General features: G+C 34.9%; 1 protein-coding gene and 1 long non-coding RNA gene across 9 annotated transcripts; one reads left to right on the top strand and one right to left on the bottom strand.

Moving 5' to 3' along the window:
• Positions 1-3799: 3799 nt before the first annotated feature.
• LOC121250157 lies at positions 3800-26772 on the bottom strand. Of its 7 annotated transcripts, XM_041149128.1 has the most exons (10): positions 11689-11993; positions 10734-10829; positions 8166-8245; positions 7949-8032; positions 7408-7475; positions 7189-7270; positions 6125-6208; positions 5914-5997; positions 4809-4928; positions 3800-4178 (listed from the first exon to the last, which is right to left on the bottom strand). In XM_041149128.1, the coding sequence occupies exons 4-10, from the start codon at positions 8021-8023 to the stop codon at positions 3987-3989; spliced, it is 705 nt and encodes a 234-aa protein (XP_041005062.1). In that variant the 5' UTR covers positions 8024-8032; positions 8166-8245; positions 10734-10829; positions 11689-11993; the 3' UTR covers positions 3800-3986. The 7 variants fall into 7 exon arrangements, with proteins under 7 accessions (XP_041005062.1, XP_041005057.1, XP_041005058.1 ...); XM_041149123.1 differs by lacking the exons at positions 10734-10829; positions 11689-11993 and adding exons at positions 23965-23970; positions 26762-26772 and having other exon boundaries at positions 7949-8245; XM_041149124.1 differs by having other exon boundaries at positions 6125-6203; positions 7187-7270; positions 7949-8245.
• LOC121250158 lies at positions 18532-23647 on the top strand. Of its 2 annotated transcripts, none has more exons than XR_005937723.1 (4): positions 18532-18561; positions 19682-19795; positions 23280-23412; positions 23486-23647. It is a non-coding gene; the product is annotated as an uncharacterized LOC121250158 (long non-coding RNA). The 2 variants fall into 2 exon arrangements; XR_005937724.1 differs by lacking the exon at positions 18532-18561 and adding an exon at positions 18562-18645.
• Positions 26773-27540: the final 768 nt, after the last annotated feature.

Raw genomic sequence — 27540 nt, 5'->3', positions numbered from 1 at the left:
AAACAAGTTGAAATCTGCCATCGCAGCAAACTGACGAGGATGTCCACCTCTTCTTTCAGAATCCTCCTTAATAATATTGAAGTCACCACAAAGAACCCACGAGACTAGACCACTACCACTAGCCTCCAAGTCCTCCCAAAGAGTCTTCCTCTCAAGATGATTACATTTAGCATACACAACAGTTAGGATAAAACTATACCCATTCTCCTCCACTTTCACTGACAAATACTGATTGGAACTAGTCAACAATTGCACATATACTACCGAGTTCCACAAAAGCCAAATTTTACCACTAGACGCTTCATTAGTAAGATAATAATCACATTTAAACTTACTCAAGAAGTTAGGAATTCTGTCCTCCAACAAAAACGGTTTCGCCAGAGCCAAAATATTAGGCTTGTATTTTTTAATAATCTTTCGCAATCTCAACTGTGAGGTGTCAATTCCCCTTAAATTCCAAAAAATGATTGGACTAATCATAGATTAAATTTAGAGGGACGGATCACTGCCCTAGAAGAACTCCTTTTTTTTACCATACCAACGTTATTGCTTATCACTTCCGAATCTGTCTTGTAATCTTTTTGCATATCTACCTTCAAATTGTCCCTGTCAACTTCATGTTCAGACTGAATTTCTTCCAAATTAAGGTTTAGGTCCAACTCGCATTCAACACCATCTCTCTCCTCTATCACTATCTCCTCATCTGCCACAGGAATCCCTACAGAGATAACCTGCACTACCCGATCATTTGAACTCACCCCACCCTCACCATCTGCTTGCACTGGATGCACAAGCCCAAAGCCATCTACCTCCACTTCCTGGATAGCAAGCTCACAACCCGCAGGCAATATAGTTAGCCCATCTCCCTTCGGATCTTGTTGCACTGATAGATCCTGCGGCACACTTTGAATGTTTGAAGCTGTAGAATCATCTCTCCAAGCCAACCCATCTCTCATCTGGTCCATAGCAGTAACCTCCTTACCCGTTGCATCTAACCCATCCAACCCATCTCGCATCTCCCTCAGGGTCTTACCTTCATTTGAAACCTGTTGTAACTCACAGTCCACCTGTAGAGAGTTGTACACAACCATCTCTACCCCAATTTCAATACAATTACTAACCTGTGAATTAGAAACAGGATCCACCACATGCAATCCCTCCAACAAGCCGCCAGCAGCTTGCATTGCACCAATCTCACCCGAACCTCCCATTGAAGAAGCAAAAACCACCATTGCCTGGGAGACAACAGTTTGTTCCTTTCCCGCATCAGGCTGCTCACCCTTCTTAACCCAAATCTGTCCACCCTTAGAATGAATTTTCTGTTTTTCTATACCGGATCTGCATGTTTTCAAATTGTGGCCTTGCACTTTACATGAAAGACAATACGCAGGAAGAGTTTCATAGCATAAATCCTGTCTTCGACTCCAAGCCATACCAGGACAACCAATCCAAAAGTGGCTGATTGGTTCACGTGATGCATCCACCTCTAAGCACACCCTTGCGCCATCTGTTCTGGTAGCACATGTCGTAGAATTATCTCTACGTATAAACTTCCCAATCGGCGCCGTGATCGTCTTAAGCACAGATGTGTGATAAAAGTTAGGTGGAAGCCCGGGAAAAACACCCACACCGGCACAGATGGTGGTTCGTTCTCTTCACTGAACTCCGGCGACCAAGCAAACGGACGATAAGGTACCCCATTGATCTCGCATGATTCCCTGGAAAGTGCCCTGTTAAAATCCGATTCATTCAACATTCTAATGAACACGTTTCGGGGACGTTGCATAGCTGAGACCACAGGCACACCGTTTAGTCCCCAACGGATGCAAATGAAGGATCTGATAGAGTCAAGTGAAGGCCTCTGTCTGAGAAATTTGAGCACCAAGGAAAAACGGAAAGGCGATGCAGTTTTGTTTAATTCCTCCGCAGAAAATTCGGAGGTCTGAAAGCAAGATCCACTTCCAGAATAGGTTGCGGCACCACAGAAACAAGATCAGCGAATGAACGTGGATGGCCAGCCGCGCCTGTCAAGGCATCAACAGCTACCATGCAAGCTACGTAAAACCAAACCCTAGCAGAGAAGATTAGAAAAAGATAATTTGTAAGTCTTTAAAAACAGATGTACCTTACAATTTTATTTCTACATGTATACGATAAATTATAAATTTTTTTTCTTCAAAATAAAATCTTTTTTTAAAGAATGTTTTCTCGAGATGTAACTTTTATATATATATTTAACTTTTATATATTTAATATATATACTCGAGTTCCTGGGGGTGGACGGCAACCCTGCTGGAATGGAATATACATTTCAGTTATATATATATATATATATATATATATATATATATATATATATCTACGTCCTCTTTTACAACTATTTTAAAGCATATTTTCTTGCTTAGAGAATTTTCATGGAAAAAAAAATAAGTTTAAATATTTAAATTGTAAAGCATATTCCATAACGTTTGAGTCAAACTTATTTTTAATCGAAGACGAGAAAGGTGTTGTTCAGAAGTTGTGAAATTGACCTCCTTTTATGTTTTATATGCCCACCAATCTTGACGAGAACAGAGAACATTGATCTTATATATAGTTTCAACACACTACTACTAAATTAGTATTCAAATTTAACTCCAATTAAATTGATTAAGTTGTACTAATATTATTTTGTTAAGATTTTTGTGTCAATAATTTATTCATACAGCCAATAATAAGATTTAATTAGTTAAAAAAATTGGGCAAGAAACAGTACTCGATTGAAAAAATTATTGCTCAACGTATTGTTTGGTCTATAGGTAGGGAATCAAAATTTCCACGTAATAAATTGTTGAGTTCAAGGTGTAGTCTTCACTCTTTACTTTTTAGTTCTGATCACTTAGTCGACGAGCTTTTGTTCCAAGCTAGCAAGTAGAAAAGACTTCCGCATTAAACTGTCAAAGACTTTGATGAATGTGATGCACACGGTTAGTTCCTTTCTTAATGAGATCTCGAACAAAGAGGAGATCGATTTCAATGTGTTTCATTCGTGTGTGTTGGACTGGATTCAAACTGAACTAATTAGCTAAAATATTATCACAAAACAGTTGAGGTGCTTGTGTGAGATTGAGACCAAGTTCTTTAATAAGTGAATGAAGCCATACTGTTTCTGATGTAGCAGTTGCTAGTGCCCAAAATTCGGCTTCCGTTGATGATCTTGAGACTGCCCTTTGCTTGCGTGCTGACCATGAGATTGGATTAGGACCAATGAAGGTGATAAAGGTAGTGGTTGAAACCCAAGTGTCAGTGTTTGATGCCCGGTCCGCATCACTGTATGTCTTAAGTTGGAATTGATCATGTTTTTGTAGTAGAAGGCCATGGAACATTGTCTGTTTGAGATACCTGAGGAGCCTCTTTGCTGCAGTCCAATGGTTTGCTGTTGGCTTTTGCATGAACTGAGATAATCTGTTGACTGCAAAGGCAATGTCTGGGCGAGTGAGTCCCAGATATTGAAGTGCTCCAATGGTCTTGCGGTACGCAGTACTGTCAACATGCTCTGAATCATCTTGAATAGTAAGTTTAGCTGTAGTGGACATTGGAGTAAGTATTTCCTTAGCATATTCCATAACGTTTGGGTCAAATTTATTTTTAATCGAAGACCAGAAAGGTGTTGTTCAGAAGTCGTGAAAGTGACCTTTTATGTTTATGCCCACCAATTTTTATGAGAACAGAGAACAAACCAACTTTCTCAACTCATCGGGTGGCTCCAAATGAACCATCAATATATCAAGAGAATCACGGCAATGGCAATAACTATATAAGAACAAACATCATACCCTCATTTCATTATACTTCTGGAGAATTTTGATTACAATATATATAGCATAAAATGTTATGCATCCTCCCACTGTCGACTGTATTCATAGAGGAACTTAACACGAGATATACACATGGCATTCACAAGCATGTAATCATCTGTAGCCAAATTTCTTTCATTAAACCTGATATCACACTGCAATCACCTCTTGCCCACTTAGAACTCCAAAGAAGGGGTTGGTCATTGCAGACTTCAGTTCAAACCCCACTGTGTTTAGCACTGCCTCATCACGGGGAAGGTATAAATACTCTTCTCCTCCTGTTCTCTCAAACCCACAGAGCTCTAGAAACTCCACACCTCCTCTCAAATTCCCAACTCTATCCTGTCAAATATATGTAAGTGGAAACTTTACAACAGAAGTAATAAATAGATATGAGTCGTGTCGATGAAACCATTTCCTTTTTGTTTGGTATATATTATATATAGTGACAAAAATGCAACTCTAATCGACATAACAGGAAATTAATGACAGATGGCTATACATCATGAGGTCTATGGCAAATGAGTTTAGAACATTCCAGTCAATGGAAGGCTCCAAGGAGCGCTAGTTTACAGTGAATTCAAAACACATCAATTCTGTGCATTTTTTGACAGTATTACTAAAAAAAGTTTACATCTGCCATCCAACAACCAAGTGGATGAGCTCCTGGCTCGCACAATGAGGCCACCTTTTTCATAAACGTGGACCTCGTGAACAAATCTATATGCGATTAGTTAATATGGTCCAAAAATCCCGACTGCACCAAAAATAATCCAATTTCCTGGAGGATGGTTTAGAATAATCAGTCAAGCCTTGTGGCAATAACTAATCCCAAAAGTGTCAATCACAAGGACAGTCTGGACTTTGGTGAAGATTACAAAATGGTCTCTCTATTCACTTCAATCGGCTCTCAATACTCGTAAAGTTGGGACTAAGGCTTAATAAAAAAGAAGCACAATCAAAGGAGCTTACCTGGAATAATAGGTTACTAAGTCTGATCTTCCTGAACTTTTCCTCATCAGGGTTTTTTGCGACATTTCTAATATAGATCAGAAGAGTTTGGAAGGCCCTCCTAACTCTGGCACCATCATCCTAGACCAGGAAAAGGAAAATGGAAAAATGAGGCTGGTGTTAAGTCTACTGAGAAAAAATGTGACTTTTACGTAACAAAAAAAGTAATATGCTTGGATACTGTCAGTGGTGTAACCTAAGGTTCATGATTCATAGACACCTTTGTAGATGAAGTCAATGCAACAAATCCATGGTAGATTCCTAAGAAATATGTTAGGCTATAAATGGTGTGGTTTCCTTCAACTCAGTTTCATTAAAACATATAATTGAAAGATATGAAACCAAAAGTCTTCCAAACATTATTTTTCTTTCAAAAGTTTTTGAATGTAACTCGCGGAGTCTTTAGCATATGATTTCTTTTACAAGGCAGTGGAGAGGAACCTATTAGCATATACTTTCTTTTATAAGGCACTGGGAAAGGAATCTATCTTGTGAAGCCCATTCTCCTGAACACTCTGGTACATTGGAAATCCATTGTAGTGACCATTTATGTGCGGAGTTCTTTAACCAATGGATTTCAGATACACCAAAATCTCTCTGCTCATATGTTGAGCAAGCCTTAGTTTCACTGAAAAGAAGTCCACTATGCCAGAAATGTTCCAAAAGCTTCAAAATTTGGGTTCTCGTTCAAAAAAAATGCTGAGAAAATCAACCACCATTTGAACTTGGTATACAGCCAACAATAGTCAAGAAACCCAGCACTTAGTTTGAAGTTTCTTGAGTAACATTCTATCAGATAACTTATATAACCCGGTCTGGACTTGTTCAAAGACCGGAAGCTAGAGGGGGCAATAATAAAACAGATATGGACATGGTGAGCTAGATAAACACAAATAAATGGACTCCAAAATACAAAGATTTTTCACTTATCATTGTGTCAACGAGAAATCCATCTCCTTGACACGAGTCAAGTTCATGGGACCAGATCTAGTTTTTGAAATGATTCCCAACTCGTGTTTTTTTCACTACCAGCAGAATATGCTGGACACAGAGCAAACCTATTTACCTGGTGATTATGCTTAATAGTTCTTAAACATTCCTTCATGTGCTCTGCCTTTGTAACAGACTTCACAGGCAATAAGGTTTGCAACTTAAACAGGAATAAAAACAACATTAAAACAGTTTTGTCCTGTAATTCTAGTGTTAAAAAAAAGTATATTCTGCAAAAAGATAAAGAGTGGTAAGATCTATAGATATTACTTTCAAAATATCCTTACCCTTTTTTCCTGAAACAAAGGAGTGGAAGGTTTTAATGCTGCAGGCCTTTCTGGAGGCAATCCCAGATGATACCTTCTTTCTACCTGTGAAGACATGCAAACAGTTTTTTGAGTCGCACAAAAGTCTTGAGAGCAGTATCAATTCTTGAATCAGATATATTGAATTGAAATCCTCGGTATGGATTGTACTAAACCAACCGGGAAGGATATAATAGTGATATGTTATGATGCCATCTCAAATTTGGTAGCCATCTTAAACAAATATTTTGGGCATGTGTTTGGCATATAAAATCATTGACCTCTTCTATTGTTCCTGCACATAAGAGGAACATTTTTACGTCCCAGAGAGAGAGAAAGAGATATCATTAGATTTGCGATCATGAGTAGTTGTCCCTGCACTCATCTTCCACCTTCATAAACCTTTTCATTTGTCTTTGCCAGGGATGCAGGTTTATGCCGTACCACCCAAATTTGTGTATGCTTTTCTATGTTGAATTTTGGCCGTAATTATTTCTTCTACTTTCTCATTCCCATTCTCACTGTATAATTATTTATCTGATCAATGATACAGGTCCCTAAAGCTGATGCTATTGGAAAGTAGAACATATTTGATCATTCATATTTTCTCTCATGTGTAGGTTTGGACTCTCTTTCAGCAAGTGAGGCAGAGATAACATGTAGACATGGTTTGAACTCCAGGCATCCACTCTAGTACAACGATAAATCACAATTTATCCACAAGCTCATCTATTTTGAAAACATTGATCTCGAATTTCCCAACTAGCACAATGTACATCTACCAACTAGCATGATTTACACAATGTTCACCGATGTTTCCCATTACTTATTCTTGGTTATGCCCAAAAATGTTTTGTAGTGATAATTAATTTTGCTAAACATTAGAAACAGGACTTGGTCACTCTAAAAAGAAATGGAGAGGCCCTAGGTGAAAGCCCTTTAAGGACTATTATTGAAATCTACCAAATATAATTTACTAATCTTAAAAGCTCCTCTTTGCATAATTATAATTAGCATAATGAAATGTGGCCAAAATTTTAAAACACCTTATCCTGCTCTAGTTTCCGTAACACTTTATCCCTTGCTCTTTTCTCCTCTTCCTTTTCTGCTTTCCGCAAGGCTAAATAACTGAAGAAACAAAGTGTCGATATTCATATATAACTAAGAAGGAAATACAATGCCATGATCTAGAGAAGAAAAAGGGACAGAAACATAGATGGTAGAACTGCTATATGCACAGAGCAATTTATGGGATTAAGACAGACCGTTTCCTTTCATTTTCTTCAGCAAGTTGCTTTGTCTCAGTAAGATCCTTACTGGCTCGAATCCTCTCCTGGAACAATATCACTATCCAGGTTGAAGTAAAGAAATGTATAGAATGTGAAACAATTACATAACAGAATTCCAAAACAAAACCACAAGAGTTTGATTTCACAAAAGCCAACTGCGTTAGGATCAGATTATCTTTTTTTTTTTTAAGATAAGTCGTTAGGATCAGATTTTCTAATAGACAAAAAGCTGTGGCAAGTCCATTACATATCAGTTTATATTCAAAAGTTGTCAATTGCAGTTCAAGAATTCTCTTAAAGATATTGGCACCTTTTCTACTTATGTTCTAAAGCACCATTTAAATTGTCTCTCCATAACAGCTACCCCCCCCCCCCCCCCCCCCCCCCCCCCCCCCCCCCCCCCCCCCCCCAACCAAAAAAAAAAAGCAATAGAAAAAACCCCGCTTAAACAAATAGAAAAGGCAAGAAGAATAATCTAAGAAGCAGGATGAAGGAGTTATCATCGGAGGGAGAAAACAATAAAAATAATTGCATTATACCCTCTCCCTCCATCCTTTCTAATTTCTTTTCTTCTTCTTCCTTCTTCTTGCATGCTCGATCCATGAAACTCGACAAGATCAGTAGTCATGGAAAGAAACCAGCCAGAATTAGTAAGAAGACTATGAAGATTTTGATAATGAGAGGAACCTGCACATAAAAAATAAAAATTGTTATAAGGAAACAGAAAAGGGAACCTTAGTTCCTCTGCCTTCAATTTCATTTGTTCTGTGATGTGGAATGGTTGAGGACAATCAAGATCAACGTCCACAGCTACCTGGAAGAAGTTAAACAAGTCAAGCAAAAGTAGTGACAGTACGTGCAAGACCAATTATATTTCAATTTCAGGTCCAAAATGCATCAAATTTGCACCCTTAAATGTTTTTCTTCACCTCCTTTCCAAAGAATGAGACCAAGCAATGAGCTTGCAAGAAGCAAAGATAAAGCCAAATTTTCAGAACTCATAAAGCACCCACATAAACATATATCGAACTAAGATAAAGGAAAGATCATATAAAAAAGATATTTAGCTAAACCTTTTTTTTATATAGGGAAGCAATCATTTTTTTAATAAAGGCAAGCCATAGCCCAAGTACATAGATCATATACAAGACAAAAACCTATCTAGAGTTATAAACAGATACAAGGAAATCATGGACATTTAATCCATTGAAATCTATTTCATAAGTCCAAAGAAACAAAGTATTAATCTCATCCATCATTCGAGTGCAATCTTCAAAATTACTGTTGTTCCATTTTCTCCAAATGCACCATGGTAAACAAATAGGATTAGGAACCATCTTCCATATCGTAGTGACTTGTGAGATACCATATGAATCATGCCAAGATACAAACAGATCTACTACCCTTCTTGGCATGACCCAAGTTAATCCCATTCTACTAACAACGTCTGTAAGGGGTTTTTCTCCCCTCTGTCTTAGTGGGCCTGAGAAAGGTAACTAAGGGAATAAAAAACAAAGGCTCAGTCCAAAACAAGTAGACTCTTCGGCCCGACCCACGAGTAGACCCCCCTGGACGCAACCTCCATGAGGATGCATACTGCAGGGGATGGAACTCGCTATCCTGAAGGCCTCTCGAACAGTGTCCAGCCCTTGAGTACCTGTCCACGTAAATGGGCGGGAAGTAAGGGAGACCCTTGATCCTCTAACAAGAAGACATCGACAGACCACCAAGAACATCAGCGGGATAAGGCAAATCAGGGAACCACGCCGCATTAATGACACCACTACCTGAGCTACATGCCACATTAATAACACCGTCACAGAGGCACGCCACACTAAAGGACTCTGACAAAATGAACAATAAAAGGACGCAGACTCCATGGAGGCAGACATGATCTGTCCCCCCACCCCCGAAACTCCCGATATAAATAACAACTTCTAGGCACGAGAAACTCTCTCTGATCTCTAGACTCTTTCATTATTTACAAACTTCTAAAATACTCTACTAATTTTGGCATCGAAGACTCCCCAGTCCCAAGGCCACCATTTCCCAGTTTTTTTCTTCTCTATTTTCACAGGCCCAGTTCTGAAAACCTTAGTTGCTAGAACCTGGCCAAAAGACGTACGAAACACAATGTTAACAACATCGTTCCAAATAGCCCGAGCAAATCTTGTAGTGAAGTAATAGGTGATCCACATCCTCCCCGTTCTTTTTGCACATACAACCCAATCTCCCCATCAATGATTTGACGTTTCCTTAGGTTATCCTTGGTAACGATCTTCCCTAAGCAAGCTAGACTACAATGGATTGTTCATTTTAAGCTTCAGCTCACCACCAATCAAAATATGCCCACAAAAAACCATCTTTTTGAGAAAAAAATTTAAATCATGTGATCATGTTCAAATTATATATTGAGATGAGCCTGAAAGATATGTCCAAAAATACGAAAAATTGCTCACCAATATATGCTCTACATAAAATGCTTTTCACTCTACTTCAATATCAAGCCAAGAATATTATGAATTTTAAAACTTCTAACAACATCTTATAGGTGGCAGACAAGGTGAAAGTCAATAACTGAGATCACATATTGTTAAGTCAATTCAAAAGGAAGAGGATGACCACACATACAATAACTAGAATGCAACTTGATCTCACCTATTTTATTGTATATATATATTAAAAGGCATAATTTTTGTTGTGCTTCTCAACACTTATAATAGGAGAAATATACCCCAAAAAAAGATACAAGAAGGTACCATGTTCATATGAATAGCCACGCCTGTTCTATTCTACTAGGGTGTGGGGACCAAGGGAGGGGGAGAGGGGGAATGGTTGGGAACAAGAAGAGTGAAAAGAAAATGCATACTAAAATCTCATTAGTTGATAAAGATTTTTTTTTTATAAGTAAAAAATTATATATATCAAAAGGAGAAACCAAGTACACTGAATGTATAAAAAAAAACACCTTGCCCAAAATGACCCAAAAAGCCCCTAATGACCCAAAAAGCCCGTAGAAAAACAACCCAAAATACACCAAACCCGATCTCAACCCCTTGTTTTCCATAGAACTAAAACTCTACCTGAACACCCAACCCCAACCCCTTGATTCCCGCCTTCACAATGCCCTCCATTTAGACTTTCCTCTAGATGAGCTACCACCCTTAGCGTTGTAGTTGATTGCCCAGGAAAGACGTTGTAACTCCTTGCTTTTCTTGAAATTTGATTTGGTTTCAAGCGCGTGGCTTGCCTCACATCAATGACAAACACAAACACATGGCATCATACATTGATAGACTCACCAGAATAATGAAGTGCCCGTGTAGCTCGTTCCCTTGGAAATCCCATGTCTTCGAGTTCTTCAAGAAGTTTCTTGTTTACTTCCAGGACAGCCATTTCTACAAATATAAATATGTGACTGGTATAGCATGAAACATTTAATCTTAAAGAAATATCATATACCAGCCAATCTTTCAGGAAAAAAAAAAAAAAAAAACTCACATGATCTATGACCAAGATTTTTTTTAAACCTATTATTCAATTATATCCAATGACATGACTGAAAATTTGCCTGCTCCAAATCAAGAAGAAACCCCCATTCCCACCTCATTTCATAGGATTGAACCCAAAACCTCCCCTTATGACAAAAGAGAGATAGCACTTGCTAAAAAGGTGTGGTGCATTTATGAGCTTCACAATTTTTTTTTTTAAGTAAGAAGAATTTATTAATCCGCATTGCCCAAGTAGAAGTATACGAGAGAAAATCCTGCAAGACATTAACTTCACAAATAAAAGGGCATTTTCATGGGCCACATTCACGTCCTGTAAGACATTATAAAATAATAATCTGTACATGTTACGAACAAAGGAAGTTCTCAAGATGAACGACGAAGCTTTATATCCTGATCGAACGAAAAAAGAGCCTATGAACCAGGGGAAAAATTCATGTCCAAGTTACTGCTGATTTCGTAGAACTTGTGACAAAGGAAAAAATGCGGGAATTGCCAGAACTGAAATTCATATATCACTTCCATTCAGTTGTCCATTAGGCTGCCAATAATATGAAAAATAAAATGCAGAGACGTCCAAATTCCTCTATTTCATGTTTTCCCATAAAACCAGAACTCTTTCCCCAAACCATTCCTAAATTCCTATATCTGACATTTGATATTATTTGAATCAACCGAGGTTTTCGGCGGTTTTTCTTGTATAGGGATGTAGATAGTGAGTAAATAATTTAAAAATAAAAAAGACTACCGCTTTGGTCAGCGAGACTTGCGAATGAAATGGAAGACGAAAATTCGAGCACCGAGCAGGGAGGCTTTGAATGATATGGCGAAACGGGGATGAGAGGCGACCTATAAAGGCGGTAGGAAGGTGCTTTAGGAGCTCAGGGAAGCCCAGAAATATAAGCAAATGCGGAAATGGACACCCATTGATGATTAGAGAAGAATGGAGAAGATTCTTTGCTGATTCTGAAGCAAACAGAAAGGAACCCAAGCCAGCTCCTAATCCGCTTTGAGATATTCTGATTCTTATATTTATACGTTTCCGCGGGCCTGCCACCCTGGGAAGGAAGGCATTAGAAAAGTGAAAAATAGCACTTCCCCTCAAGCTAACACCATCAAAGTAAATTTTGTATCGAACCGAGTAAATATCTGTGAGAGGTGTTCGAGTAAATTAGGAACATGTTCGCACTATCAAACCGAGCATTAACTCGCTGAGTCGCATGAAGTTTCAGAAGGAATTACTCTTGAGGGAACAACTTGGACGTTTCTAAAGTTCCACAATTTTGCTACCACAAAACATTTCAAGCACTCTAATAGCCAAGTCCACTCTTGTATTCTCCTCTCATCCTCCGTAAAATTTTCTATAATTTAATTAAAAACCACATTCTTAAATTTTTTTCTTAAATTTTACTCATCTTTCAAAAATCTCATACATCTCATTTTCTATACTTTCTCTATTATATTAAAATAATATTTCTCCATTCTTTCTTTATTACTTTTTTCCCTCACTTCTATTTACAAACTTAACAACTCAATATTTTTTATTATATTTTTTTATATTTTAGTAATTATTTAAATTATTTTTAAAATAATTATTTAAAATTATAATAAATATGAATATGAAAGAAAGTATAGATGATTAGAAGAAGAATTTATTTTATTTATTAGAATAAAATATTGATAAAAGATGATTTAAGACATGAATAATGATTACCTATATTTAAGGAACCATTGTTCATATTCTAAACTTTTTTCCTAAAATAAGAATTCGGATATTGGAGGAATTTTAACCAAAACTGTAAAATAAGCCTCAAATTATAGGAAAAATAGTGTTATGAGGAACCGGTTGTGAATGCTCTCAAATGACTAATAGGATATGAAAATATACTATATTGAATTAGGCAAATTCATTTAAAAGTAACTTTCAGCTACAGTAAATCCAAGCCTTCTGCCATATTTAGGCGTGTACTGTAGATCGATCAAAGCAATTATTTACTATTATTTCGTCTCTCTCCTATTGATTTTTCTTCTTTTTACCGAAGTCTGTTGCTTTTTTTCTTAAGTTTTTTTTTCTCTTTGTTTATGCTTTTTTGCTCTACCCTCGTGAAATGGACTGGCCCAGTTGAACATCACCACGTTTGTGATTATTAGCAGTAAATGACCATTAAAAATATGATTTTTTTAAACCAATAATTTAATTATAATATAATTATTAATTAGTATATAATCAGTAGAATAGTAAAATATGATAAAAATAAATATTTTTAAAATTTTTTTAAAAACTATTAAATTAATATTATTTTATTATTATAGAAAGAATAAATGAATAATTCAATATGGGGATAAAATATGAATGGAATAAATAAAAGTAAATTCATGTCGTATTAATTAAAAATTAACTTTGATTTGACTATTATAATGAGAGTGCTTTAAGCAAGCAAACCTTGTTTAGGAAAAAGTTCAGATAAAAAAACTTACTAATTATACCGGAGATGATCTTTCTCATTGTCAAATAAGTATTAGGAAATTATAATAAAGGGATGATTCTATAAAAATTATTTAGAAACTTCTCATTGCGCAATAAAATGCATGCATCGATTTTGATTTGAAGTTATCCATAGAACTTGATTTTCAACACATTTTATTTTTAAACTTGTTTGTAAATCAAGTTTTGCAATATCAACCGTGTAAATATTATATTCTTTATATTGATTTGTAAATTGAATTTTTCATATAAAAGAAAATGCAAGTTGATAATTTAGAGAATAGGATAAGTTGCATTTGAGCAAAATTACTTTTGTATTTTCATATTTTGGACCATTTTTGTTCAACCATAGCTCCTTAAATCCTTCTCTCTCCATTAAAACAATATGTTAATGTTTTTATATTTATTTTTAGTTTGAAGAGTAACGGTAATAAAATTAAATATCTTCTCTACTTTAACAAAGAAACCTAATTGATTTTGGGTTTCAGGAAGAAAACTTACATAGTTTTTTCAAATTTGTTTGCAGACTTTTTGATGTGATTTTTTAGATTTTGGAGGGAGTATTCATTTTTAGATTTCTGAGAAATCAACCAAAGTATTTTTTTTTTTTAATCTTTTATGAGTAAGATATTGGTTTAGAATTCTTTGAAAATAACCCAATCTAATTTATTGTGAGTAAAAAGAGCCTTTCTTAATTTATTGAAGGGTCATCCGTTCTCTCGTTTGTTCTCACAGATGAGATGAAAATTTAAAATTAAATAAAATATCGTTAGAACATATTTTTTTAATATTATTTTATTTTAAAATTTAAAAAAGTTGAATTGTTTATTTTATTTTGCATGAAAATTTGAAAAAATTATAATGATTAAATAAAATGATAGGGGTGCGGGGTAGCCCCCTGTCTGCCTCCTTTAATAATAGATTACATTCCACTATATCTAAAAATTATTTTTGAGTCCAAAAGTGATCGAAAATATATTTTTGAACCCAAATTATAAATTTAAATTTATAAATATGACTATAATTTGAAAACTATATAGTTTTTAAATTTACTAGTACATATTTTGTATAAGTTGTAGTCTAATATGGTGACCCTTTTATAGATTGTCTTCATAATACAAGGTTCTCACTTAAGCAATATGAGACTATTGTATTTTCTTGACAATTTATAAAAGAGTCACCATACTTCACTACAACTTACACAAAATATTGAGTAAAAATTATACGTAATACATATTACTATATTTATATTTATATATAGTACAAATAATAAATATTTATAAATATGTATAGTATAAATATATATTTATATAATAAAATATATAGTACGGGATAGGAAAAATGTAGGGCGGGGTTGGGCCCTCCCTGCTCCTCGCCCCAGCCAGGGGGGCCAGATGCAGGGCAGGGTAACGGAGTATAGGGCCCTGCTGCCCATCCCTATAAGATGAAATGAAATGAGTTGAGAAATTTTATGAAAGTGAACAAGACTAAATAATGTCAAATTTCATAATTAAATTAAACATTAATAATTTTACGATACATTGCACAATTGTGCGAGTAGTTAACTTAATATTTATGTTGCTTTTAAAGTGTTGACTAGTTTAGGTAGTCAGAATATTCCACTATTATTTATTATTTTATTATTACTTTTCACTACTATTCAATATTTTATTATTAATTTTTCATTAATTTTTTTTACTATTATTCACGGAATATTTGTGATCACCTTATTACCCAAACACAACTATTCTTCTTCTTTTAAATTGTCATTTTTTATAGTTATATCATGATATCAGTTAATGTGTGGACATTTTAAGTAACTTTGTAAATTGATTGCTTAAAGAGAAGCTACTTGAAATGTGATAGATTAACCAATGACTCAAAATAAAAAATATATATATATAATAAAGATGACATGAAAATCACCATATCTGTTTTGTTTGGTTTTTTTTTTAAAATACCAAGGCGGTAAAGAATTATGCCTCGTTTGGTTTTATATATGAAATAAGATGAGATAATAAATTTATAAATAATAATGAGATAATTTGTAAATAGTAATGAAGTAGTTCGAGTTAAAATTTATATGAGATTTTGGAAAATGAGAGAGAGAAAGTTGAATAAAAAAATTATAAAGTTAAAAGAGAGTTATAATATAAATTTTTAATATTATTTTTATTTTGAGATGTGAAAAAATTAAAATATTTTTTGTATTTTGTTTAAAAGTTTGAAAAAGTTATAATGATTAAAAAATATTATATTAAAAATTTAAAAAGTTAAATTGAGTAAGATATTGGTTTAGAATTCTTTGAAAAAAACCAAATCTAATTTATTGTGAGTAAAAAGGCGCTTTCTTAATTTATTGTAGAGTCATCCCTTCTCTCGGTTGTTTTTATAGATAAGATGAAAATTAAAAGTTGAATAAAATATTAATAAAATATTTTGTTAATATTATTTTTATTTTGAAATTTAAAAAAGTTCAATTGTTTATTTTATTTTGCATGAAAATTTGAAAAAGTTGTAATGATTATATAAGATGATAGGGGTGCGGGATAGCCCTCTCCCTGCCGCCCGCCCCGCATGGGCCGGGGGTGAGGTTTTCACCTCACTTCCCGCCCACTTCAATAATGGACTACAGTCCATTATATCTAAAAATTATTTTTGAGTCCAAAAGTGATCAAAAATATATTTTTGGACCAAAATTATAAATTTAAACTTGTAAATATGATTATAATTTAAAAATTATGTAGTTTGTATAAGTTGTAGTATAATAGAGTGACCTTTGTATAAATTGTCTTCACAATACAGTCTCGCACTTAAGCAATGTGAGACTATTGTATTTTCTTGGCAATCTATAAAAGGGTCACCCTACTTCACTACAATTTACATAAAATATTAAATAAAAATTATACGTAATACATATTACTATATTTATATTTATATATAGTACACAAATAATAAATATTTATAAATATGTATAGTATAAATATATATATATATATATAATAAAATATATAGTGTGGGAGGGGGAAAATGTGGGACGGGGTTAGGCCCTCCTCGCCCTCGGCCCCAGCTAAGGGGCCAGATGCACGGCGGGGCAACGGAGTACAGGGTCCTGCTGCCCACCCCTATAAGATGAAATGAAATGAGTTGAGAAGTTTTATGAAAGTGAATGAAGCTAAATGATGTCAAATTTCATAATTAAATTAAACATTAATAATTTCACGGTACATTGCACAATTGTGCGAGTAGTTAACTCAATATTTATGTTGCTTTTAAAGTGTTAAGACTAGTTTAGGTAGTCAGAATACTTCACTATTATTCATTATTTTATTATTACTTTTCACATACTGTTCACTACTATTCAATATTTTATCATTAATTTTTTATTACTTTTTTTACTATTATTCACAGAATATTTGAGATCACCTTATTATCCAAACTCAACTATTCTTCTTCGTTTTAAATTTTGTCATTTTTTATAGTTATATCATGATATCAACTAATGTGTGGGCATTTTAAGTAACTTTGTAAATTGATTGCTTAAAGAAAAGCTACTTGAAATGTGATAGATTAACCAATGTGACTCAAAATAAAAAAATATATAATAAAGATGAAATGAAAATCACCATATCTCTTTTGTTTTTTTAACATACAAACCCAGTAAAGAATTATGCCTAGTTTGGTTACACATATGAAATAAGATGAGATAAAAAATTTATGAATAATAATAAAATAATTTGTAAATAGTAGTGAAGTAATTTAAATTAAAATTTTTAAGGGATTTTGGAGAATGAGAGAGAGAAAGTTAAATAAAAAAATTATAAAGTTAAAAGAGGGCTGAAATAGAATTTTTTTAATATTATTTTTGTTTTGTGATTTAAAAAAATTGAAATATTTTTTTATGTTTTGTTTGGAAGTTTAGGAAAATTATAATGATTAGAAAATGATCAGATGAAAAAGTTAAAAAATTGAATTACAAAATATTTATACTTAAATAATATTTGAATATTGAGATAAAATGGGATGGAATGAAAGGTTGGTAAAACTATCATCAGTATGAATTAGATTTGGTGTTAACCATATCCTTTACTGTTTACACCCACGATAATAATTTAGTGAGTAAACAATAAAATAAAGTTTAAATTAAATCTGCAAAAATAAATTTATTAAAACAAAGGGTAATAGTTAATGATATATTTACATATCCTTTATTACTGTTTTACTATCTAGATATTTTTTTCTACTTTTTATTCTTTGAATCTAGATTAAAAATCTCATAACATGACGTTCTTGTATAATTTAAAAAAATAAATTTAATCAATTAATAAAATCATATAAATTAATTAAAAATAAATTAAATTTTATAAAAATGTACTCAAAGAATAAAAGACTGCCAATTTTTATAAAATAAAATTCTACTCAACAATACTACAACATACTGCATACTGTTGAGTAAAAAAATAAAAATAAAAATAAAAAATAACTCTTTTTATTCTGCATGTTGTATAGGTGTTCGCACACAGGTTTGGATCTTCGAGGGGTGGAGACCACCACGTAGCCCCTTAATTGGGGGGTGGTCGAACCAAGATAGATTTTTTATTTTTATTTTTAAAAATAATTAAAAAAAATGTAGAAAATAATCCGTGATAAGAGTTTTTGAAAATAATAAATTAATTGTGTGGTAAGCTGAGATGTGGATACTATGAGAATTTAGTTGTCGTTAGGAGTGATCGGTCGGGTCCGGTTTGAGAAAATATGGAACGATCCATCATTCTCTCAACGGGAATTTACATCCGTACAAATCTTTTTCTCAATAATTTTAATATTTATTCATTTACTCTAAAATAATTTTTAAACAAATGTAGGTAGAAAAAGTTAATTTTTAAACCTATTTAACGATCCATCTTTAAAACGTTCCCTCTCTCTCCTCCTTCTTGTGCAAATTGCAATGGCCGGTCATTTTCAATCAACCTTTCAATTCCTCTATCAAACCGATCACTGCTCACCTTACTCGAATCACAAAAGCCCGGGAATCAACGACCTCAAATCCTCCTCAGCCCAAGCCGATCACCTAGGACCCGGCGAGAGTGAGGGCCAGCTCGCCGATGAAGAAGCTTGCCTGTTATCTCATTCCAGGTCGATTTTCTCAGGGTTTATTATTATTATTTTTTTTTTTTCAGAATTTATAGCTTTGAGTTATATTTTCGGAAGCGACGCCAGGTTAATTTTCGAGAATGTGATTGCTGTGTTGAAAATAGGCATTTTTCTTCTTTTTCAGTGCCAAAGTTATAGCTTCACGAGGAACCGTGATTTCCGTAGGGAAAGCTTTGGATGTATTAGATTTTGACTGAATGAAACTTTTAAGTGTAGAACAACAGTATCAGTGTTAGAGTTCTAATTTATGATTAGAGGGACATAACTGAGGTTTTATAGACTCACTTATGTATTTGTATTTGTTTTTGTGTGGCTGTGCACACAGATCAGCGTGTGACCACCCACTACTGACCATACTGTGTTACTAGATTATGCAATTTAGACTAATTTAAATTCTGAATTTGTTGAAGACTTGGATTTGAATGATGCACTCATTTGATATTATTAAGTCTATATGAATTTGGATGTAAGTAGAATAGTATATTAGAGAACAGGCTTCAAATCGAGCACCAGGGATTTGGGATAAGGGTTGGAGGCTGAAAGACTTGATTAATGATTTAAATTATAAGTGTAATCACTAAGTGAATTAAGGCAGATTTGAGGGTCGATTATGGCTTGCCTCAGGACGCACAACTTTGATTGTGATCTTAGACTCTACTTTAGCAAGCAATGCATATCACCTGAACATTCCAGTCCCATAAGACCGAACTAAGACTGTTGGTTTGGATTGTAGCAGACGGCATAAAAGAACTCAAGCTCCCATATGTACCTTAAAAAAAATTTTGGCTTTTAAAATATTATCTGCTAGTTAAAGCTTTAGGTTTAAGATATCCTGATAACTATATAAGATGGATATACAATCTAGAATAAGTTTTAAACCAATAAGTACTGAACTATGATCATGCATGACGTGCTTGCATGGACACACTCTTATGTAATAAGGAATTGTTCATTTACTGTGCATTTTTCTGAGTATGATTTGCTAATTGAGTAGTCACGGCTATGGAAAAAAAGGTTTAGCACAGACTTGCCATACTCTACCTCTTCTTTCTAAAAACTTTCATGTCATAAATATTAATATGTCTGGTTATTCTCTTTTCAGTTTTAACCACAGGATATGTAGACCACAATGATGTTTTCAAATTAGGCACCGTCACTGCATCTGAGGTTTGAACTTTCTGGTGGAAGTCTTTTGGCAACTGTTGGCTCCAATTAAGTAAGTCAATGATTTTTTTTTCCCTGTCGTGGGAAATCTTACCATCACTATTATATTTGAACTTGCCATTGTCTCTTGGAATAATGAAAATAAATATTCTTGTGTGACTAACCTCACGGGCACTTTAAAAAAAAAATGGTCACGCACACTTGAATTGGGACTAAATATGTTCTTGGGAAGTAATTTTCTCACTCCTGGGAATTTTTGTTAGGTTGTGCCACTTATAGCATTGTTTCCCTTCCATTAGCATTGTCTGATCGTGAATGCATGCTCATTTTATAATTTCTTCATTTCCAATTAACTTAAACATGTTTAAATGGGTTACTATAGCAAGCCCCTCCCCGGCCAGAGAGCCTCCAAGACAAGGGGGCGGCGGTCAACCATCCACTCTTGAGATTCATATTGATCAATCGATCTCCGCATCCTGCCAATATTTTCAGTCATCAATATCATACATGTGCAAAATATTTTATACGAATTCACCTACATGCAATCTTATATTACTTCTGGCTTCTTCATAGAACTTGCTTATACATAAAATCGGATATTTGCTTACCCATGAGCGTAGACTTCAGTCAAGAATTTGATCTAGCTTCAAGTTTTACTCCTTGTGTTTTACTTCACTCAATTCTCTCTTCCTATTGCTACTTTTTTTTTTTTCCTTTTTTCATTATGTTTTAGACATATGGGTAACATATCAAATATGTTTTAGACATATGGGTATTAGACATATGGGTATGTCAGAAAAATACAAATATTCTGGCCTAAACTTGCCAACTAAATTTATTGCACAATTTGCTAACCAAAATATGGCAGCCACCTTTGTTTTGTGCTTTGGCTTCCCAGTATTGCCAGTTCTATTTCCAAATTTCAGGTGTATAATTTCTAAGTTGGCACCTATATGTATTATGATATGATTAGGCCACCAGGCCTTAATCTTGGCCCTTCATCTTTTTGTTTCAAGCTTAATATTTGATCCAATGGTTCTCATTTCATCTTGCCAGGAATAGTTAAATTAGTGCTAATATCATATTTAATCATCTTTTTTCGCACTGATGAAATGGTTTGTATCATTTTGATGTTTAAACAAGCTCAGTTAAGCTCAAACTGAGAGTGAAAGTTTGACTTCGATAATTTTCCTTTCAATCTTACTATTGGTCATGCTCCATTATGCCATGTTCTAGAATTCAGTTATTTATAATCTTGGTCAAATACTTGTGTCCAATGTGCCCACGTAATCATCAGTTTCAATATTATAAACCTTGAGATCTCAGTGAGCGTGAGACATTTAAAGTTTAAAGATTCATTAGGCACAAGCTACCTGCCATGACTTGTTTCTAAGAATTCCCAACTTATCACTCCTTTTTCTAAACACAGTTTAAAAGTCGTTTACTATGGGTTTACCTGCTTTGATCCTTGTAATGGGCCCATAATGATTAAAAAAGGTTCCATGGGATTTTTGCTAGGCCAGTATTAATATCAAGGCTTCATTAACCACCATGCCCAAACTTGGGGCATCACGGATGTGCTTGGCTTTTGGTAGTCGAGTAGCTTTAACCTTCTTATGGTGTGGTAGTCTTGTAGCATCATTGTTAGTGAGGGTACAAGGGCCTTGCTGCCCTACAGTGTTTCAGAATAAGAAGTGAAGTGCGAGTCTTAAAGGGCATGCTTTGGAAGTATGATAAATGAATCTAATAGCAACAACGCTTGAACAAAGCTGGTGCACATGAAAGGCAGAAAGAGGGAGACAAAGACGGAGAGGATTATAGATGCATGAAATCAAATCCAACTATTCAAAGACATGGCTTCAAAATACATACTCAAAATTAAAAAGCATGCATGCATAAAAAAAATAAAAAATAAAAATTGAATACTCCTATCATGTGAAATTCAAAATAGCAAATGTAGTTGGAAGGTAAGGAATGGAGGTAGTCTGCTATTACTCTTTCATCTACTTTAAAGTGGAAATAAGTAAATAAGTTAGGGTCTCTGTTTGTCTACCATAAGTGCATTTTCTTATATTTGTTGTTTAAAACCTAAAAAAGCTGGATGTTGTAAGCTTGCATGTAATGCAGACCAAAATAACATATTAAGAACTACCTGACATGGCTATAAAAAAATTTTGGGAAAATTACACTTTACTCTTCAAATTACTTAAGTCTTCAATCCACACCCCCCCCCCCCCCCAAAAAAAAAAAAAAAAAAAAAAAAAAACTACCACTCTTTTTTGTAATTTGCTCTCTCCTTTAAGATCCAATGCTTAAAATCATGCCACATCACCTATTTTCATCTACCTTAACGATCAAATCTTATTGGGGGAGTAAATTGCACCGTAGGTCTCAAATTGGGAGCTATACTAACAACTTTAGTGGTCATATTGGAAAATGAGTGGTAATTTACGGGTATCAAGTGCAATTTTCCCAAGAAATCATAAAGTATCAATTGATATAACATTGTAACTAAGCATGCTCTTTTGTGACTTGTTCTTCCTGAAAAAGCATTTGCTTTTCCTACAAGCTGGACCTGATTAAAGATGCTTTGCCTAAGGCACTCAAAGTGCTTCATGTCCACTTAGATGCACTCTACACTTAAAGTACGACTAGGCATGCTTTTAGTGACCCAGAAGAAGTAATCAAGATGCAACACGAGAAATGTGGACAGTGGTAAAACTGGCAATTTATTTAGGTATTAGATATTAGTAATATGCTTCTTGTACGTATGAGGATTTCTTTGACTAAAATATGAGGCCATGATATTATTGCTTGTGACAAAATTTACATAGAAAACATGGCCATTTTTTTCACTCTTGTATGGCTAAGAGGGTTGGTTTTTGTGTGCTTTCATGAATCTTGTTTTCCGCAAGTGGGATTTTTGTTTTTATTGCAAGATATATTGATGCTATAAAGAAGGTTTTAGAGGTCCCTTTCTCTTTCCTTTTTTCTTTTGAAAAAGAAGAGAAAATAAAATCAGGGGAAAGTTCATTTGCAACTGAGTATGTTCCAAGCTACTTTAACTGCTTTCTCAGTACTTGAAACAATGTCATTTTGGTTGTCAGTTGTCACCTTTTTCTTTGGCATGTTCTGTACGCACAACTATTTTCTTGGTTGTTGCAAATGCTGAAGACCAAAGTGTTAGCAGTAGCTGTTTGTCACAGGAACGTAGTTTAAATTTCCTTTTATCTTTAAGGTTAGGGTTTCTGTCAGGCATGTAGTCCTTTAGTTTTAACCTTTTTTCCATCTTCATTCCAAGATATGCTTCTGAGAAATTTAATTCCGACTGTAAACACAAAGAGCAACGCACTGAAAGTAAAAATGAAAGAAAATAGTTTCTAGAACACAAGCACAGACACCGTATATACCTTGTCATTTTGAGATATAAATTGTGCCAGGAAGAAGAAACATGTAGCTGTGTAGTTGTGGCATGGCATATATATATATATATGTATGATGATTCCACGAACTGGTGACTTGAGTATATAGTGCAGATGATCTTAGTTCATTGCATGTGGGTTGATGGAGCAACAGGCTTGTTGATTTGCTGCATTCTAGTTTCCCATAAACGATCAATTTTGGACTGGTGTTGCGAATGAATAGCAAATGATAGATGTCTTTTCAGAGGTAAGTAGATAAAAGTTGAAACTATTTTGTCTTTATTATCTTTGGAGAACGGAAATGATGGTGCCAATGGCAGGAGGTGGATGCTTTCTGCAGGTTAAAGGTGCTATGAATAGAAAGTGGAGCAGAAAGATGGGCTGAAGTTCGATATTTAGACCTAGACGCCAGTTATAGTCTCTTGTGAATGCCTCGTGAGATGGCGAAGATAAACTAAGAGTTAGTTCATGTATTGAACATTAAAAAGGAGATTTTAACTTCTCTAAAGCACCATATAGCTCATTTAAGCTAAGAATGTTTTTTTTCCCCGTCTCAATGGAACACAAAAATGCCCCTACAAGAATTTCTAACATATGCTTTGGTTGAAAGATTCAGAAAATAAATCTTATATACATATATATTGTACATCCAAGACTTCAATATTTTCATATCAAGGAAGTTCATCTCCCTTTTATTTTTTATTAATTCATGGTGTTTTTCTTCTTCTTTTTATCTGTGAGTCTGATTATCATGTAAATCTAGGCTAATGAGTGATGCTGTTTATTAAGGGTGCAAAACCTAGGGCTATGGGTTGTCATTTAAGAAGTATGACTATCATTTTCAATCCTTTTCATCCCAAATTCAATAATTCATTAGTTTGTCTGGTATCCAAGGTTATGAGTATGTCTGTGAACGATTTCTAGTGAGTTGTCTGTGAGAACCAGCTCGTGATGCAAGCTACTCGGACAGCCCTCCAACCAAACCTTATCCCCCTATATTTTATTCCTTCTTTGTTCTTTTTTTGGATGGTGGGGTAGGAAGAAAATTATTTTACATGGTTAAAAGTGGTGTAACACAAAAGTCTTTGAGTCCCATACTTTTCAAATTAGCTTTTAGACAGCACTCACAAATTAGAAAAGATAGCAGAAAAGAAAAGCTGCCTACCATTAGGGTGTCTACACTCTACAAAGCCCACCCACCTAACCATATATTTTCTTCATTTTTCTACTTTTATTTCATATTCTTTCCTTTTCTTTCTTTTGTACCCATGCTGGATTCCGTATATGCACACTCGCCCGTAGGCCCCAGGAGCTAAACCTAAAACAAAAAGACATCTCTCTTTTCTACTCTCTATAGCATGAAAACTCAGGGAAGCAGTTTCTGTCTTTTTTTCCTATGACTTTTGAAACATTGAACACAAGCTTGACCATCCATTCTCTTCTTCTGGAAATAATATAGCCCTCTCAATATATAAGGAAAAAAAATGCATGTGAATTCGATCTAAGTGAGTGATGAATTTGATGGGATTCAGATTTGGCAGTTACTGCTGTTTGCTGTTTTTCCTCTAAAGCTTCCGATAATTATGGATTGGTTACTGTACTCCTCTCCTTTCTATTTCCTTTGTTGGTTTAGGATATCAAACACTGCTAGACATAACGCATACCTGCTGCATACATGATGCATGTCTCTTTGATATTCCTAAATATCTCCCTTTTTCTTTTGATTTCCCTTTACTTTTGTCCCAACTGGGAAAGTTTGCTACCTTCTCCGACTTCCCTTTGCTTTTGGAGAAATTATTAGAAGACAGGTTTAGTTAGAGGATTAGCAAAACCATTCTGGACATTAGGTGCCAGTGGCTCCTTCAAATGACAAGTGTGTTGTGTTCATAAGCTTGTGGGCCCAAATCTAGCCAGCTAGTTGGTTGCCTAGAGGAAAGATTTTCAAATTCGTAGTATCTGCAGGCGTAGAATTTGAAGGCTTTTGATTCCCGACATGCTCAAAATTTGTTTTCCAGTTGTGAAAATTGACTCTTGGAATTGAAAGAAAAGTTGTGATAGAGGGTGTCTGTCTTCTAAGTCAAGCTTGCTTTTTGCCCATCTATCATGTGCTCCACGTTGAAACACATCAGTATCATATGAAAATATATATGTGGGTTTCCCAGTTTTGTAGAAGTTTTGTGTGTCCTCCGACTGGTGCACCAAGATGAAATCTGAGTTGCCCCAAATATAAGTCTTTTTAGGCAGTTCCAAGGAGAGAAAGAGATCGAGGTTTGTAGGGATAATATATAGCCTAGTTTAGCTCCTTTGGATGGGGTTCTGAATAATTGATGGTTTTATTAACACGATTATTTCCCCTTTCTGGCCATTATAGCTCCAGCAAGTTTTGGTCATAGATGATAAATGCCCCATGCTCTTGGAGAAATCAATCATTGTGTAGGCATTTTTTTGGTGGCTTTCTTCAAAGACTTATCATCATTACCCAAATCAACTAAGTTATCGTGCCTTTTTGAAGTCATGCTTATCACATGTTCATAATAATAATACTAATACTGATAAAGAGTACAAGAAAACCGCAATTGCTGTCTGGAAGCTTTTCTGCAAGTCACCGACCCCAATTATTATTTGCCACATATATTTTACCCAAATTCATCATTTGTCACAAAATGCAGCTCTTCTCTACTGTTCTCATTACTGTTGTTATTATAATTGATAAGTGACTTGGCATCTCACAGGACGGCACTTCAAGCCATGGCTTTGCCCACCGCCCAAAATCTATGGGGGGGGTGTGGAATTTGGGTGTGAACTTGACCAAATCAGTGGTCCAGATTGTTTCTGTTGTGGGTCATTTTCAATTACATTTGCCTTAAAAAAAGGCCAATTCTCTCTATGCTAGCTAGCTCTTACCCATTACCTTGATTGCCAGAGCAAGTGTCATTGAAGTCTGCCCATGAGGACTACAGAATTCCCACATGTACACATCTCAGCAGTTGCCCTTTGCGTGGTGCTATGTGGAAACTTAAAACCCAACCCAACGTGCTGTTGCTTTTGTTAAAAACACTTGTGGGTCCCATCATTACATGGCAACAAAACCCATCGTTGGATGACGACGAGACTAACAGCTAAAAACCCACTGGCCGCTTGTGCCTGCCTTTCCCAGGTCGGGAACTGCTGAAAAAGGCCCTTGCATCGTATATGAACCATTGACAAATTGTAGTTTTGTGTAAAATTGATAATTCAAGAAACTATGTATGTGTGACAAACACTTTCACGTTCTTATACACCACAATATTTGCGTGGACAAAAAATATATATATAAATAGTCGGTCTGATCTACTTTGTTCTGATAATTTGTTGTGGATCTTTTTTTTTTTTTTTTGAAAATAAACCTCCTTTGTATTATTTATGAATTAACAGTATACAAACTATCATGTATAACAAGGTTTTGTACTTCTGATGGAATACTCTCCATCCAGATCCTTTCTCAACTAAAGAAAAAAAAATTTTTGCAAGCTTATGTGCAACTTGGTTACATTCCCTGAAGGTATGTGTACTATACAATTTGGCCTGTTCTTCAGCACTCCTTTCATATCTCCAACCATTTGATCAAACCATTCCCAATTTCCCTTGCCTTCACAACAATTAAGGCATCTCCCTCAAAAATTACTTTCTCCATATTTAGATCTGCACATGCCTCATAGCTCTCCACAAAGCTTGAAGCTCAGCAACAACTAGACTGCAGCAACCTCCCTTCGAGCAGCAGAGAGATACCAAAACCTCCCCCTTATCATCCCTTGCAACAATACAAGTCCCCATTTTGTCTTCCTTCTGATTCTGATCATCACTTGGGACCTTCTATTTACTACCTCTTCTTCCCACTGTAGAACACACAACCCCTCTTCACAGATTCTTGTGCCAACTGAAACTTCTCTAGTGTTGCTGCAACTTGCTCAAAAACTGAACCAGGACTAGCAAACTTCTTTTCGAAGATAAAAGTATTTCTTCTTAGCCATACCCCTCTCATTACAACTGCCACTAGCTTCAGCTCCAGCTCACCTTTTAGCAACTTCTTAAATAGGGCTCTTCTGTTAAGCCCAAACATCCATAGCCCCTCTACAGCTCTATAAGGCATGAGTAACAGACTCCACCTCTGATTCACAAACAGGGCAACAAGAGTTTTCCACCACTCTTCTTTTGACCAAGTTTCTTCTTGTTGGTAGACAATCATTCAAGGCTTTCCATAGAAAGATTTTAACTACTCTTGGCACATTTAAATTTCATATCAGCTTCCAATCAAAACTAGCCCCATCTGACTTCTCCCCTCTCTCCCTTTTCTTCCTTCCCACCTCTAGATAATAGGCATTTCTCACACTGAATA

Source organism: Juglans microcarpa x Juglans regia, chromosome 2D (assembly GCF_004785595.1).
Source record: "Juglans microcarpa x Juglans regia isolate MS1-56 chromosome 2D, Jm3101_v1.0, whole genome shotgun sequence".
Classification (NCBI taxonomy): domain Eukaryota; kingdom Viridiplantae; phylum Streptophyta; class Magnoliopsida; order Fagales; family Juglandaceae; genus Juglans; species Juglans microcarpa x Juglans regia.
The sequence above is the reverse complement of the archived record's forward strand: the minus strand, read 5'-3'. Positions and strand labels throughout refer to the sequence as shown.